General features: G+C 36.6%; 1 protein-coding gene across 1 annotated transcript in view; it reads left to right on the top strand.

The window, feature by feature from the left end:
- GRID1 (glutamate ionotropic receptor delta type subunit 1) overlaps positions 1-16,602 on the top strand; it is a 577,805-nt gene that overhangs the window by 275,618 nt on the left and 285,585 nt on the right. Inside the window, 1 exon segment of the mRNA XM_072424179.1 lies at positions 15,506-15,711. Within this exon segment, the coding sequence (XP_072280280.1) occupies positions 15,506-15,711 (206 nt within the window).

The raw sequence follows: 16,602 nt of genomic DNA, 5'->3' as shown, positions 1-16,602 counted from the left end.
TGTATTTCGACTCACGGACTGAAATTCACACAGCTAGCAATTTTAGATGGAGGTCAGCTCTGTATTTTACGCAGTACTAGTTTCCTTTTAAGTTTTTTGCTGTATAAAAGTTTTCCAATTTATAGTATACATCGAAAAACCAGGTCGAATGTCAGACCAAGCATGTTTTTTTCATTGAAATACGGTCACGTTCTGCTACTTTATCAAAAGATCTGACTCTTGCTGCTTATTAAATAGATGTAATAGTTTTTGATTAACTCGAGCAAATTTCTGCCTTTACTTACATACACCATGGTTGTATTTCTATCTAGTTGCATTCTACTTAGCAAATGCAGATGGAAATGCCAATTAAACATGGTCTATACTTAAGTAAATGAACCCAAGTAGAACCCTATGGCCCTATTAAAGCTGAAGTTCCTATGACCTTTCTTATCTCAGTAGCTTGTCTGAAATTGCCTTGACGGTTGATCTCAAAGTATCTGGTTTCTTTAGTTTAAAGAAAAGCAGCATTATCATCCTGTTACAATAAAACATGAATTTTGAGACAATAGACTCAGATTGTATAACTTACACTTTTTAGGAAACTGTTTATTCATCCTGAATGATCTGCTGCTTCGTGGAGGTTTTAAAATCAGTCATCCAAGCTTGAGTTTTTGTTTGAAGCTTCCACATAAAACCAAAATCCTAAGGAACACAACTCAGCAGCAGGAATATTAGGAGATTGTAAAAGAAAAAAAAACAAAAGACTGTCTCAGGTGATCAGTAAACATAAGGTACTGCCTAAACCTGCATGCAGATGGAAGATGGTAATTACAAAGAAAAAGTTTATGGCATGCTCAAAGTTTTCACTTAGCATTTTACCTTTCTTTAGGATACATTACATTATGTTAAAACGAACATTTAGGCAATACTTAGTTGTAAATATAATGCATAAACACATTTCTAGTCTGCATTCTGACTTATGGGAGCACCACATAAGGCTCAACCATATGTTGTTAAATCAGAACCCCTGATGTATCAGCCCAAACAGTGGAGTCTGAAGGATTTCTTAAATTTCGGATAATGAATCCACTATTAAAATTTAAATGCTGCCTTAAATTACTGAAAGAAGATTTTATTTTTCGGTGTTTATTTAAAATGGTTTTGTTGCTTTTACTGCTATAAATCTGTAAAGCAAAAGTGCTTATTTTTATCTCCTCACAAAGAAACAAAAAATGGATGTTTTTGTAAAGACAGGCTTTTCCTAAGATGTCTTTTGTCCTAGATGATCAGCCTGCTCTGATATTCATCACTGTGATGTCCTTGTTTGCTGAGGTCTTAAATGCATGAATTTAATTTTTAAAGTTAAACTCCAAAAGGCATCTTAAAAGTTCCCTCAAACTTCCCTTTCCTTGCTCTCTGTAGTGCCCTTCTTACTTTTTTAATTACATTGAATATTTACTGTGCAATTCCTCTTCTAAGCCCCTACAATCTCAATACAGGGATGAAAAGAAATATCATTGGTAACCAGAAGGGGGAGTCCAAGGACTAATTAGAGGCTGGGGGTATGTTGGTGTAGGAAGACAGAGAATATCTTTCAACTGCTCTCACTTCTTAAGTTACTACAATTTTTTTTGTTTTTTTTAGTGAAGGAGATGGAAGCATCGTTATCCTGCTTATTTCTAGTGCTTTTTATAATCCACAGACACGATGCACCTTTCTGTGTGCAGACAACCTGCTTAACTTGTACAGAATTTAAAGCAATCCTCTTCACAGTATTCTGGCCAAACCTTAAGCTTTCTTCTTGCTTCCGTCCCCCTATGTTGAGCTTATCTCCCAAATCATTTCACTAACTTTTGTTATCAGTTTGCCTCTCACACTGCCGAAAGCAAAATAAATTACAGACACCATCTCATTTATATTTAACTTATGCTTGTACTGTCCTACTACTAAAGCTGCGTACACACGGCAAATTTTTCTCGCCCGATAATCGGTATCGGCCAATTATCGGGCGAAAATCTGCCGTGTGTACAGTCGGTCGTCGTCCATCGTCCGACGACCGTCCTGGCGGATCCATGGACGATGGACGACGACCGATCCTAATGAAAGGGAAGGGGAGAGCGCGCAGCAGGGTGCCGCTGCGTCGTTCTCCCCCTCCCCTCTCCATAGAGCATGAACGGTGCTGTATGTACAGCATCGTTCATGCATCGTGCAGTCTTTTCTCGTTGGAAAGGATCGTGAAAGATCCTTTCCAACGAGAAAAATTGCAGGTGTGTACGCAGCTTTAGACTTACTGAACTGCTGTTAGGATCCAGATTGTGACAACTGCATTTTATTTATTTTTTTAAATGGAAGTTTACCAGAAAGGGATTTTCCCTTCCGTCTCACACACTGTATCAGCACATTCCTGGGCACAGTGTATTTGCATGCAGACCACACTAGAAAATGCCAACCTGTGGGTCTGAGACTTATTGACTCTGAGGACGGAAAGCCAATATCTCCAAGGGAAGAGACAGGACAGCTGGATTATCTGCAGCATCTAGTGCTTTTTGTGTGTAAGTCAGTGGGCAGGGAAGTCATTGTAAGCGTTCCTAATTGAATGGAAAGCTGATCTTTTGATGTCTGTAGTGCCAATCACACATATGAAGCATTCATTCATGTGGCAATTAACTGAACACCAGAGCTGTATAATCATTCTGGGTCAATGATTTAGACATAATTAAAGGCAGATGATCACCAACCAGGCAAGATGAATGTTTTAGAGCCAGTTTAAAAATGGCAACTTATGTAAGCTCCCAGTATAGGTCCATTTTATCTGGTAACTGTTGAAAAAAAATTAGAATGAGCATGTTTTTTGTTCTACATACAGTTTGTACATTATCTAATATTATAAACAATTCAACATTTATATGCTGCATTTTTGATTTACAGTCTAAAAGTATTAAATAAATTGGTACCAGTTCATTCGGGCTAACCACATAGGATCATCTGTGACCTGCACAAGATCTTTTATTTTGGTCAAATATTCACCAAGTATCATAGTGCCTGTCATGTCTAACTTTCAACTATATATTTTGTCAGATGTAAATCAAGCTGTGAGATTTTTAAGTCAAATTCTGCAGTTTCTTTTTGTTCAGAAACACTTTTAGGCATCAGTAATACAGTACAAACAGCAATAATGATGTTGAACAACTTTAAACCTGAGGTTGGTCAGATTTCATATTCCTGTAGCCAGCTTTGTTAGGAGAATATTTCCAAATGACTGATATAGGTTCATGTGCTTTATAAATCTTGGTTCTCTTTGCATTAGTTAAACATTTTTTAAAAATTTATCACTAATGTTCAAAACATTTTATGGCTACTGTCAATCAGCTAGAGTCCTGCCATGTTATGACATTGCCAAAATTCAGTACTACAAGGGAGATGATTGGTACACTATTTCGATTTGCTTACAGTGATCTGTAAGATAATATATATATATATATATATATATATATATATATATATATATATATACCAATGTTTTATAACTCAGCCAACCTGGCTGCTGGACAATGACAGCGGTCATTAATCAGTAGCCAGATTGACCGAGTCCTAATATATCTGTCAATGACAGGGGAAAAAAAAGAAAATATGTCTGAGTAGAAATCAATTTTGCTCAATTTTTTAGTTCTATTTGGAGGTTGGAATTTGTGTTAGAATCAACTCTTGATCTGAACTATCTAACCACTAGTAGTTACAAATGGACTTCAGATGAACTAAACTTAACTAAAAATAACCTGGGTGCCATTGCTCACATATCTTTAAAAAAAATCTTTCCTCTGCCTGGCTTTTCTTCAAAATAATGGTCCCAACCTTGCATTGACTTCTGTTTCCAGGTCAGCATTGAAGTCAAAGACAGCCAGGGCTCCCATTTTTTGGAATGCAGTCTATGCAGTGGTATATCATCTTCCAAAATACATTACTGCCCCTGGATTTGGGACCCAATGCTTGATGTTGGTCATGTGACTCAGAACTGGTCCGCTTTAGTTTTTTGTATATCAGTTAGAGAATGATATGCTTTTTTTGTTAACCTTCCCTATTTGTTGTTTTAGAATGCAAGACTCAAATGCAATATTTTTAATATTGTACAGTGAGAGCTTCAAAAAGATACACTGAAATGACATAAAAGTTATTTCCACTAAAATGACTAATATTATGATTTAGTTTCTAGCTAAAGCACTCATTGTAAGTACTGTTCATGTCGTCAGATGATAGTCTTTAATCCAAGAGTTAGTGAAACGGACTTAAACATTGCATGGCATGAGGCCAAATGTTAGCCTTATTACTGTGAAAAGCTTGTATTATCCTTTTAGGTATAAAAAAAAAGCTAACGGTTTGGAGAATTAGTCTAAGAAAGACTTAGTGATCACCAGTTAATTTGAAAACCCTTACACAATATATATCTCTAACAAAAAATGTACATGGCTTTTATAATCCAACCCCTCTCCAGCTGATAGAGTTTGGAAAATAAAGCCGAATGGAATTGTACTTTTTTGTTATAGTGTACTAAGCAGTACTCTTGAGAGCCAGGCTATTGTTCTCACCTAGAGCACAGCAATCCGGGTCTCCTGCAGTTCATTAACTTCCTGAACAACAATGATTCAATGATTCAACTGTGCAAGTAGTATGTGTTCTTCAAGACATTTACTTTCCATTTACTTTTCTTTACTTTTTTTTACTGCCCGTCCATAAATTACTGTAATAGGTGGAGCTACTGTCCATCAGAATTTTTTACAATGACTTTTCCCGAATTTTAGCACGTGTATTCTTTTTTTTTCTGATTTTTTGCAGTGCCAATAAACAGATAGTTAAACAGAAGTGGGTAACTTAGACTTGTGTACAAGTACCGTATGGGAAATGTGTAGGAGGGAAAAGGAAGAGAGTTATAATATATAGTCTCATCCAGGTCCAAAGATATTCATCTTTGAATAGAACAAATTGTATTGAAAAGAGAATGTGAATCAGCCATTAAATTTTATCTTGGCCCAATATTGCCGGGTAGTCTTACGATGATCTGAATAAAACTGAATCCAATAAAACTAAAGTCTTCAGGACGGTGATCTTGAGAGACTATTATGTCCTAAATATATTGTTCTTCACCCTGTTGGGCCATTGACTTGGCGGAGGAGTATAGTTTCGACATAGCGGGAAAACAAGCTTTTGAAAATTTTATTGTATGGAGAATTGGTAGTGTTGGACATCTTAGAGATGTGTGGAAGGGCAATTTCTAGTCTGTCCTAGATAGAGATATCTGTGAGTAAGAACTTGGTAGCCCTAGAAAATATCCCTTGGATCATTATAACACTTCCATAAATCAGATGAAGAATGTGCAATTATCTTGGGAAGGACCAATAGGATTCTAACCCATCTCAACAACAGTTTATAGTTCTTAATACTTGTTTTTAATTGAAGCTTTAAGACCAAAGTGTAAAAGATCTCTTTGATGAACAGAAGAGGTCATGTTAGGATTGCATTCCCATTTCCCCGTAAGGACGATGAATCCTATTAGGAAATTCGATAAGTATGGGAGAAAATACTTCTTAGATGACTTGGGGAATTCTTTAGCTTTTCCAATGGAGATAATGGTCTAGTAAATGGGTGAACACCTGTGGCTTCTTACCTTGGTAATTTAACTTGCAGTGGGCTGTTTGTGTACCAAATCCAGGACCACTTTAGCTAATTACATTATTATTTATTTTCATAGTTCCAGAGTAGAGGGACTGTGAGAAAATGCTGGTGTTTAACAAAAAGAACAAAAGTGCATTAGTTATAGAAGATCTTTTTTGCCTGAAATGTACTTTGTCTGGAGTGTTTTTTTTTATTTTTGGAGTTCAGATACATTCATACCTGTCCCCTGACTTATAATTGCAAAGCAAAGATGAATGAGTATAAATGCCAGCAACAGAATATAAAGATCCACATTTCTTTATGCCTGTCCCAATTAATGCACATCCGGTGTACATGCAGTTATTAGCTGTAACATACGGTCATAGGTCTTGTATTACAAAGATAAAAGGTGAAAAGCAAACTATGCACTTGTAATTGTTATACAGCTCGTTGGCAAGAATAGGCTCTGATCAGGAAGTAATTAAGAGAAAAAATATAACACACGCACAGCAAAAATCTTTCTTCTATTAACATCCCCTGTACTTGAATGTCTGAGACACCATTCCACACATAGCAATTCATAGGTAATTTCTAGGCAAGTCAAGCTCCCAAAAAATCAACCCACTAGGGACAAAAGGATCACCAAATTGTTTTTTGCTGCTGCTTACATATATGTATTTTGGCCAGGATTCAGCTGTTTTGGCTGGAGTTCAGCTTTTATTCCTTACACTATATCTGGCAGATTATCAAAAAGTAATGATGATCCTTTTCTGACTCTACCCATTTCTACAGTGAACTGTATGTCCTACTCTATCACATTAGTTTACATTTGAAAATTCTAAGAGTGTAGGATGTCTATGTCCCACACCAAGGTCTGGGATTCCCTCTTCCAACCCAAACATTACAACAAGACAAACGTGGATATGGAGGTTGGGGGTTAGGATCTACAGTGTGGAAGGGCACTTTAACATCCAAAACTCATAGGTGTTAGATGCTGAAAAAATGGTGGAGGCTGCATTGAATGTTATTTCTAGCAGTGTGAAAGACCTGGGGCACCCCTAAGCACTTGAAAGTGAAAAATGATTCAATTTGTATAATGCATTGCATATATTTTGTAAATGAAGAGAACCTGTAAAAAAAGGTGGTAATTAAAATTGATTTTAGTGCACACAATCATAATTTAATTTCCGTTTTTCTTAGTAAAATGTAAAAGTTGAAACTGTGTTAAATACCATAGAAATGTCAAGCCTTAAAATTGTGTGTACTCGTGATAATCCAAACGGTCCATAGGCTATGCAGTTAAACCCTTTACAGCTCATCATTATAGACCATAAATAATAGATATCCCTAGAATAATTCCCTTTTTTCCGGTATGCCTTGCAATAACCAATATGTGTTAACTCTTTTGCTGTTTTATGTATTACTAACCTAGGTGTGTATGTTTGCTTGTGTGCAGGCCAAGGCCCTTTACAAAGGCATTGCCCTACATAGGCTAGGTTTTAGTAACACTAACATATTACAGTGTACTGCCATTCAGACATTCCTCCTCCAGTAAAAAGTATTTTAATTCCCTTTCTCATCTCCCTTTACATGCAAAAAAAACCTCTTTCAAACCTCCTTTCCCCATTGTATTACTTTGACCATTGCATCCCATTCCCACTTTTCCACCATTGCACCTATTGACCTCTGCACTCTTCTTACTCTGGGATCTACCTCACCTGAAGAATTTGACCTGAACCCCTGTTCCTTCCAGCAAACTGCATAGTGGGAAGTATTAAGCTGCGAAGACAGGTGGTGGCACTGCATAAATGGTCAAAATGATGGCAATCACAGCTTAGGAACTCCCAGCACTCAGCTAGAAATATGGAGTGCTGCCTAGATGTCTGGGGCTGGTGATGCCTATGAACACAGTGCTGGAGTCGAGGAAATTTAGGGGACACATGCTGCTATTAAAGGTACGTATAACAACCCTCCTTTGGCAGGGATTTTTTATCTTTATCTCTTTTTTTGTAACTGGATAGTAACTGGTTTTTATTAAGTCTATGTGAAGACACTTTGGATAGGTGAAGGGTTCCCTGGTTTTCAACAGATGTTATTAAGGCAGATAAATCGCTATGTGACCAGTTGTCCATTAGCCATCAATGTTAATCTTTTTTTCTCCAAAACCTGTTATGTAAAACCTCATTCAGATTTGTGTATTACGGTGAGCACACAATTTAATGCCTTGTACTATAATGTAACTTTGCTTAATGATCGGAACTGGAACTTTAGAGCTCTAATTGCTCTACTGGGAAGGTCACATGCTCCCACCATAGCCTAACGGTAGTGGTATAACGTGTCTGATTTACTTTATGTGTCCACTGAACCAATAAATTGCAAGTTAGTTTCAGCAAACGCGTTATGCACTGGTAAGAATTATAAAGCACTAGTACTGTCTTCACATTATATGTTGTACAGGTTGTGCGGGATTCATTTTTTTTTTTCCTTTCTTTTTTGTTTTTACAATCCTAATTAAAACATGACATACTTATATAAATTACTTATCTTTAACCAGCATAACTAATGATTTATAACCCAACCTAACTTTCAATATAAATTTGCTAAATACATTCCATGTGCATTAAAACAAAAGACTAACACAGTTTTTTTTTTTTAAATCAAACACGGTATAAGAAGGAAAGCCTTTTTCTTGTCAGCATTCTGCACAGAAGGACTTGATGTGAAAGCAATCACATCTGACAGTTCCAAGTTCTATGGGATCTCTGTGTCTTCTGCCATGCTGTGGGTTGCATTTGTGTTTTGTAGTGATGTAGGGTCATGTGTGCAATTGAAGATGTCACCACCTTCCACCAAAAAAGTGCCACCACCAGGCCATACCACTAAAAGAAAAAGAGGATCCAGAAAATGAGCAGTAGGACATGTGAGCATTAACAGACAGAGCCCTTTAAACAGGATGTATTTGTGTTGATAGAATAGTTACAGTTCACCTCTCTGGGTCTGTACTCTTAGAACCAAACTTTTAGCAGTGGAATGACTCACTGTTGTAGTTGTTAGAACCAGTAGTGCTATTGCTCTTGTTCTTTCTATGCCTATCCTCTGCATGCTTTGTGGGGTATTGACTTTAGATGAGCCATTCTCAAATAGGGTTCTCTTCAGAGCTTCCCCAGGGTTCTTTGAGCTGTGTGTAAGTAACCTCAAATTCTATGAGGTCTACAAAGTCACATAGTCATATCCACTTGAAAGAGTCATCATTATGATACTTATTATCTTTTTAGCTGTCCGTAAGGGTGGAAATCCAACCACCATTGTAAAGAGGGCAGAAAAAGGGTAAAACGGTTGAAAAAGACCACTGTAGCTAACCAAATTTTTTTTTGGGGGGGGGTTAGTGTTGACTCCAGAATGTTGTACTAGGGAGGCCCTGTATGTGATTTACTTCCCTTAAAGTAAAGTGCTTTACTTTATAAAAAAATGTGAGGTGTAGCCACTCGTGATTATTTCAAGGACACAGATTTTTTTTGCTGGCTATCTCTCTACCGTATATATTGTTGAACGTTACAAGGTTAATGCTTTCCTTTCTTGGAATGGTCAGTCTTTTTAAGGGACACACTTTAAATAGGGGTTTGGTATGAAAAAAGGCTATATCATTTTACAGTCTCTTAGAATCAATGAAATGTGCGGCAATCATTTTAGAAGCATCTCTCGAGAATACTTTGTCAACAAAATTGTATTAGCCAGTTTGTCATTACTTTAAAGGAATGAGTTCCTTTGAAGAGGAATGAGTTTTCTTGCAGATCAATCACCTTGCATTGTGCAGCATAATCTCTGTACTTTTTTTCTGCAGCTCATAATTGTTTGCCTGTCAACCTAAAAGTAATGAGCCATTAATGAAGTACTTTTTTGTACATTATTGCATTAGTAAAAGTCACGGAACATGTAACAAAGTGGAGGCATGACTAGTGTTACCACAATCTCAAGAACCATCCTATCCTGCGTAATAGATATCATCTACATAATTTGTTTTATTATCCCTAATGACTTTCTGATTTTCACTTTCATCCCAGTTGTTTCTTCAGAATATTCTTCGAAGGTTTAATTTAATAAATAGTTTTCAAAGAGTTTACACACCATTAGTTTGTACTGTTAGTTCATATTAATTCTCTTTGTAACATGACACAAGGAATGATCAATACATGCCTTGAGGATAAAAGGTTGTATTTATAACTTTTTCTCCTACCTATAGTATAAACTATACCCAAAAATGTAAAAAAAAAGCTGCAAATATAGTTTGAAAATAAGGCATACTGCACTAAATATCTTATGTTTAAGGCACATTATCATATTTAAGCCCAAAGCTTTTATTAATTTTCCTAAATTTCCTCCTATCAAGTTGTATTGATGTCTGCGTCTCTGTTGTTTAGGACAGAAAAAGAAAAATAAGCTCTCCAAATCAAAATTACATTTTTAGCAATATTGGACAGGGATAAAACCAGATTTTATTATTTTATTGTTAATGATTTTTATGGTAACTGTCATGATGACAGCCACCTTACCTATTTCTTGCATAGGTGTAATGGGAACAGTTGCCTGACTCTTAACACTAAACCTAGAAAATGGCTAAAATAAGTCTTGGCTTAGGTAGTTTGGAGGCTCCCCTCTCACCTTACCCTCTGTCACCTTTATTATAACTTGTCTATTAAACCGTTTACTTCTTTCAATAAACACACATACCGAGTATGGATGCAGTTGGCCTAATAGCCTCTTTATTAGTAGTAATCAGATAACCTAACAGAAATTAACATATTTTATTTTAATAACATAACTTTTAATATATAAAATAACTCAAATAGCCTTAACAACAGCAACATCCCTAACTTTTTCACAAAACTCGTACACCCATCCTGGGTTGCAGGCCCTTGAAGGAATTAACCACCACCAGATCACCAATGGGGCAACCACTCCTTTTTTTCCTAGTTTGCAGCCACAAGGTCCCCCTTGGTGAACATTCTCCCCAAATGCAATATTGAACTTTGCACTTAATTTCTATATTACATTGTGAGTCCCCACATCTGGGATTGGTTCTCCTTTGTCCACTAAAATACTAGCAACTCCTACCACCCTCGAGGACCTCAACCACAACTCAGACCAGAAACCTCTAACATCTATCACATGGGAAGAGACAGTGGAAATTGCTCACTCAACCTTCACAAAGTGACTACTGACCCTTCCACCATGCCCCTTTTAAACCCTATTATCCCCTCCTTATATTTAGCAAAACTGCCCAGTCCCAGTCCTGACACCACCTTTAACCCCTCCGTGACCTTTGGATCTGTTCTCCCCCATATGACCTAGTCATGCCGTCCCTCTGCCCAGCTCCTTTCACACTCTCTGCTCCAGGCCTTACTTTAAATAAAAGTTGTGTCCATTCCAGGGCATTGTATCCTGTAGACCTGGACTCTAATTGGAATAGTAATTCTAATGTGACTCCAATGATTATTGGGATAGAAATTATAAACATCCCATAATTACAAGTATAGACATGTTATAAAGTATATAGTGCCATAAAACAATGTCATCTTTACCAACATTCTGTGGTCTGTTTCTTAAACTTTATAGAGGGTAAATCAACTGGCATATATGTATGAAAATAAAACTAGGTTCAAGTGAATTTTATATTCATGTACAATACTTGTACATAGGTAACTGATTAAAAAAATGATTTTGATTTTTAGATTTTTGACTTCAAGATTTTTCTGAAATAATGTAGAAGAGGTTCTAAAAAGAATGTTTTTTTTTAATCTGGGAAGGGGTTTGACAGTATAAAAATAATCTAAATATAATCTGGACAGCCATATAAAGCCAGATCATTACATTTGGTTTCAATGCATTGGGCTCGCTGTATGCAACAGTATAAATAAGAGTATAAAAAAGTGGAAAAATAAGCACCAGAATAATACAAGTCCTGACATAATAAAACAACATATATAAACCATAAAAACATCTTGTAAATTCGGATAACATGATTACAATGGCATTATTCATATTGTAAAATATGCAGACTAGAAAAGCATAATTGAGAGAAGGCTTAGGTTGTATATCTCTAGATGTTTAAAACAGCTTTGTTAATACTGCTAATTTTATTCTATCTAAATTTCCAGTAGTGGTGGTCTAAATATTACAGTATTTTGCTTCCTCAATCAGTTTTGTTCAATTAACTGTGTTGCTTATTGTCGGTTGTTCAGGCTAAACAATAGGAATGAGTGAGAATGCCTCTGGCATTCTCCCGAAAACTTTTTTGAAGTTCCGATGGGTTTGCGAAAGTTCACGAAACCATCAGAAAGCACTATAGGAGGATTGTTACGGCTGCATTCATAAATAAAGTCATGGGAATTCTCCTGTCAGTAAGCGATCCCCGGGCACTACAGGTGAGAATGAGAGCATGCCCTCATTCTGACCTGTAATGCCCGGGGATCTCCCACTGAGATGAGGATTCTCACGGCTCCATTCATAAATGCAGCCGCGATACTTCTCCTCTCAGAGTGAGTCATGTAGCTTGCGTTTATGAATGAATGCGACCGTGGGAAAAATCAGAGAATTTTTTCCACGCTGCATTCATCCATGAGCAGCCAGCGAGACTCACACTGTTCCTGGTTTGAGAAACTCTATCCGGGAACACATAGAACAGGACTACAACAGCAATCAGAGAAGTTTGATTGTTGTTGCCGCCCTGTAGTATGTGTTCCTGGATAGAGTTTCTCTAAATAGGAACACAGGACTCCTGTGTTCTTGGATAGAGAATCTTTATCCAACAACACATACAACTAGTAAAGGGCTGCAAGAGCAATCAGGGGTCAGCTCCGCTCCCCTGATTGGTCTTGCAGCTCTCAAAAATTCAGTCTCGTCGGCCGAATTTACAAAGGCCGTTCTCACCTACATGTTTGGCAAGCGTGAACGTCCCAATTCGCAGCGAGACCAAATTTAAAAAAATTGCTTGCTCATCCCTACTAAGCAAGCTTTGAGGGGATCTATTATAAGAACATTGTAGCAAGGTACAGTATGCTTGCTAGGTTCTAAAAAGAGAGCAGCTGCATGGCTAAATTCATTAGAACCCATCCAAAATTAAGTAATTCATTAGTACCTACCCAAGATAAAATACTCCATTTGCACCCACCTAAAATGTAGGTTCTTGATACTAGGTTAGATAAAAAAAATTACCATCCCCTACATAGCCCCTCATTAATTTTTACCCTCTGATAGGAAGAAACATTTAAACTTTCTTTAAATATATTGAAAGTCAAAGAGGGGCATGAGCTTTGCATATTTTTTGAGACACAGCAAAAAAGCCTGTTATATATTTCTAGACATTTAGCAAATAGGTAAAGGAACTTAAGTCAACAAAGCTATCATCATTTCACCTTCAAATAATTCATAGGACAGGCGAGTCAAAAAAATGTACCCATGTCCCTAACCTTGCAGCCCATATTCTGACAGTCTTCTCTACAGATGTGTGTAATGTGTTCGGGTTTATGTAAGCCAGGTAGAGGAAAGTAGATGGTCTGTTCTTAATCAACAACTAAGTTACAAGTAGCAGTGTATCTTCTGCATATGAGCAACAGATATAATTACAGACAACCCGCAAAGCTGATTATTTGTTAGACAAATAACAGCTGTAATTGGTTTTGCCGAATTATGTTCTACATATGGTTTTCTACCGAAGTGTTGACAGTAATTTTTTTAACATCTCTCATCTAGTGTTGTAAAGTTTTTTTTATTAGGCAATAGTTTTTTTTAGTTATCTGTCTGTTATGGAGTTTCAGCCTCTTAGATTTACATGCTTGGTGTGTATTATTCCTGCCAAAGGAGCACAAGTTATTGTATTAATATTATTAAACATATAAAGCATGCTGTACATTAAATAGGGGATGCAAATGACAGACACATATAGAAAGTGGCACAGGTTGTGGAGGGTAACTAGATCTATGCAGTTGTTACAATAATTCCCACCATATATCATAAAAATTACATGAATAGTTTTACAAAATTAATGGTTGCTTGTAAAATGTTAATTATTATAATGGTCCTTCAAGTTATATATGTTGAGTGGTTTATGGCATGGGTGTGATTGTATCAGTTCATGGTGTTTTGGTGACAACTAAGACTATGTACAATTTCCGTCTCCATTAATACTTGAGTTTCCAGTAGCAGAGAGTGACACAGGGTCCATTTTGTTCTATGGAGAGGGGGAAGAACAAACAAGCTGCATCCTGTTTATTTGTAAAGCTGTCGTTCTCCATAGGTCGTTCATGCATCTGACCTGATGGATCCATGAACCGCATTGGGCAACTATACACATGTCAGATTCAGTGAGAGAATATAGCTACAAAGTAAGAAAAATCCTTTCTTGTCTCAGGAATAGGTGTGAGAAGACTTCCCTTCTTATCCTACTCTGGTGACAGCTCAGAATCTAGGATTACCGCTCATTGTTATTATCTGGTACAGTAGACATCCAGACAAACGAAGCATAAACTTTCTGTGCACTTGACAAGGTTATTAACCATCCACCATTCTATCCAAAGTTTTGACTTTAGATATATATTTTTTTCTAAATTGCCTTAAGGGAACCTGCAACCTATATGATCTTTTATTTTCCTTACCCAAGAGTTGAGTTGTTCCCATATAATGTGTAAATTTAAAATCACATTTAGCTTTTACCAAGCACCATTCATAAACTTTTGCTTTCTGCACAGTTTATATCTGGTAAACGAAGCACTATTTATACTGCAAGGCTGTAATTTTCAGTTCTGTGTTATAATTACCTAATTATGTTTTCATTATTTTATGCTCAATCAACTTGGGAATTTTGCTCAAAATTTACCATAGGTTTTACACCATTTTACGTGTTTTACTACACTTTAGCATCTGGATAAATGTATATCCTCAAGCAGGCGACTTCTTATGTCTGATGCAAACTTATATTTCCTCCTTTCCTTCCCTGGGCATCTATAGTTTGTTACCTCTAGGCTTTCTAGGTACCAAGTTGCTTGGTGGTTTGCTTCTCAGTGGTCTTTAGCCCTGTAAAGTCCCGGGCCTTTTACCTTTTTTGGCCTGTTAATTCCATAATCGCATTTTATTTGTGAATATATATAATATATATATATATATATATATACACACACACACACACACATATACCCTTGCTATGGTTTGTTAATAATATGTACTATCCGTTACTGTTTTGGTTGGTTGCTTTATCTGACATTTGATGTTGAATTTTTTTTCTTATTTTCTATTCACTGTTTTCTCAGTGTAAGTTACCGGTCACACATCAGAAAATATGATTCTTCTAATCTTTGAAACAGCTTATGTACCAACATTTTCCAGTTGAGCGAGAATGATACTTTATGATGGCTTTGTGGAAGGGGATTGAGGTATACTCTATATCTGGGATTCTTGTTAAAGTTTTAGTGATCTTGAAAGCTTTCAGGTGGTGCTAATCTTCAGTAAAATGTCAGTAGGACATTTATAGCGTACTACTGTTTGTGTTAGCAGGAAAGCTTTAGATTTTACTTCACTTTGTTACCTGGGCTGTAGTATCCCGGACTCGATAGTTGCTGCCACCTACTATTTCACTATCCAATGACAATGTTGCCTTGGCTCGTAAAGCCACATCTTTTGATTTTTTGTATGTAATGCTTTAATTTCATTCATAACTTTCTGTTCCATTTATTTCCTAAGCAACATATGCCTACTAATTACTGATAACAGTTTAAAGTGACATCAATGAATTGTTCAACATGGTAACTGAATTTGTAAAACCTATAAAAAACTTTATCTGCCTATCTCTCTATTGAAAACTAATTTGAAATGGTATGTGTTGTAGATATCCGTGGACTGCAGAGCTTCCTGGACCAAGCATCGAGATTAGGACTCGATGTATCATTGCAGAAAGTAGACAGAAACATCAGCAGAGTTTTTGCCAGCCTCTTCACCTCTATGAAAACCGAGGAACTGAATCGCTACCGGGACACTTTACGAAGGGCGATACTGCTACTAAGTCCAAGGGGAGCACAGAACTTTATTAATGAGGTCAGTCACCTTTTTGTTCTAAACTTCTCTTGCAGGTCTCCTGAATATCATACAAGTATTGCTGAAAAAATAAACCTCCGAATTCTTTGTCTTTTAAGAATTTTACTACCATAAGGATTCCATGGGCTGTGGCCATTAGCATGTGGGGCGCTTTAGTTCTCAGCTAACTTTGGAACTTTTGGCATTTTGTTTTGTTTTTTTTCCAGAGACCATTTTTTTCATGCGCTTATTGTTGGTGTCAAACATGCTTCTGAGCAAGATTGTTCCCTCTTGCTATTGTTTTTTTTGTCTAATGTGTACATGTGGCTTGGCAATGGGCAATAAACATGTTGCGTGTGTATTAAAAACTATTCTCAAACAAGCTTTCCCTGATTGCTGGCATTCTATCTGACCCCACCTCCACCTTTCCATCTAAAATACCTTTTTTTCTCAATTGGTTTATAATCTTTTAATTTTCCTAAAGTGACATGGAAGGTAAATGGTACATGTCACAAGGGCAAGAAGAGATGTATTTAATTGTGTGTTTACTGGCATAAAGTTCGTTGGAGCTGCTTTGCTTAGGATGAACTAGGCACAGATTAAACAAATATCTAGGAACAATGGACACTTATTGACATCTATCAATATCCACAAAATGTATGGAGGAACCAAAGATGCACTGATGGCATTGTACCAGCCCTATGTAGACTCTTATTATTACCACCGGGGCAGTGTTTGGTGCTTCCAAAGTTTGTATTTCCTTTTTTTCCTTCCATTTGGCGAATAGCTCCTATAGTTATTGTTTTGAAGAACATACTAGCTATATAAACTGATAGGTAAAAAAAATCTTTTAGAAGAATAAATGCAACAAAGCATAATTTTATCTCCGCCAGACAGAAAGAAATTGAAAAT

This window comes from Pyxicephalus adspersus, chromosome 10, assembly GCF_032062135.1.
Source record: "Pyxicephalus adspersus chromosome 10, UCB_Pads_2.0, whole genome shotgun sequence".
Classification (NCBI taxonomy): domain Eukaryota; kingdom Metazoa; phylum Chordata; class Amphibia; order Anura; family Pyxicephalidae; genus Pyxicephalus; species Pyxicephalus adspersus.
Note: the sequence above shows the minus strand (reverse complement) of the source record. Positions and strands in the feature narration are given on the sequence as shown.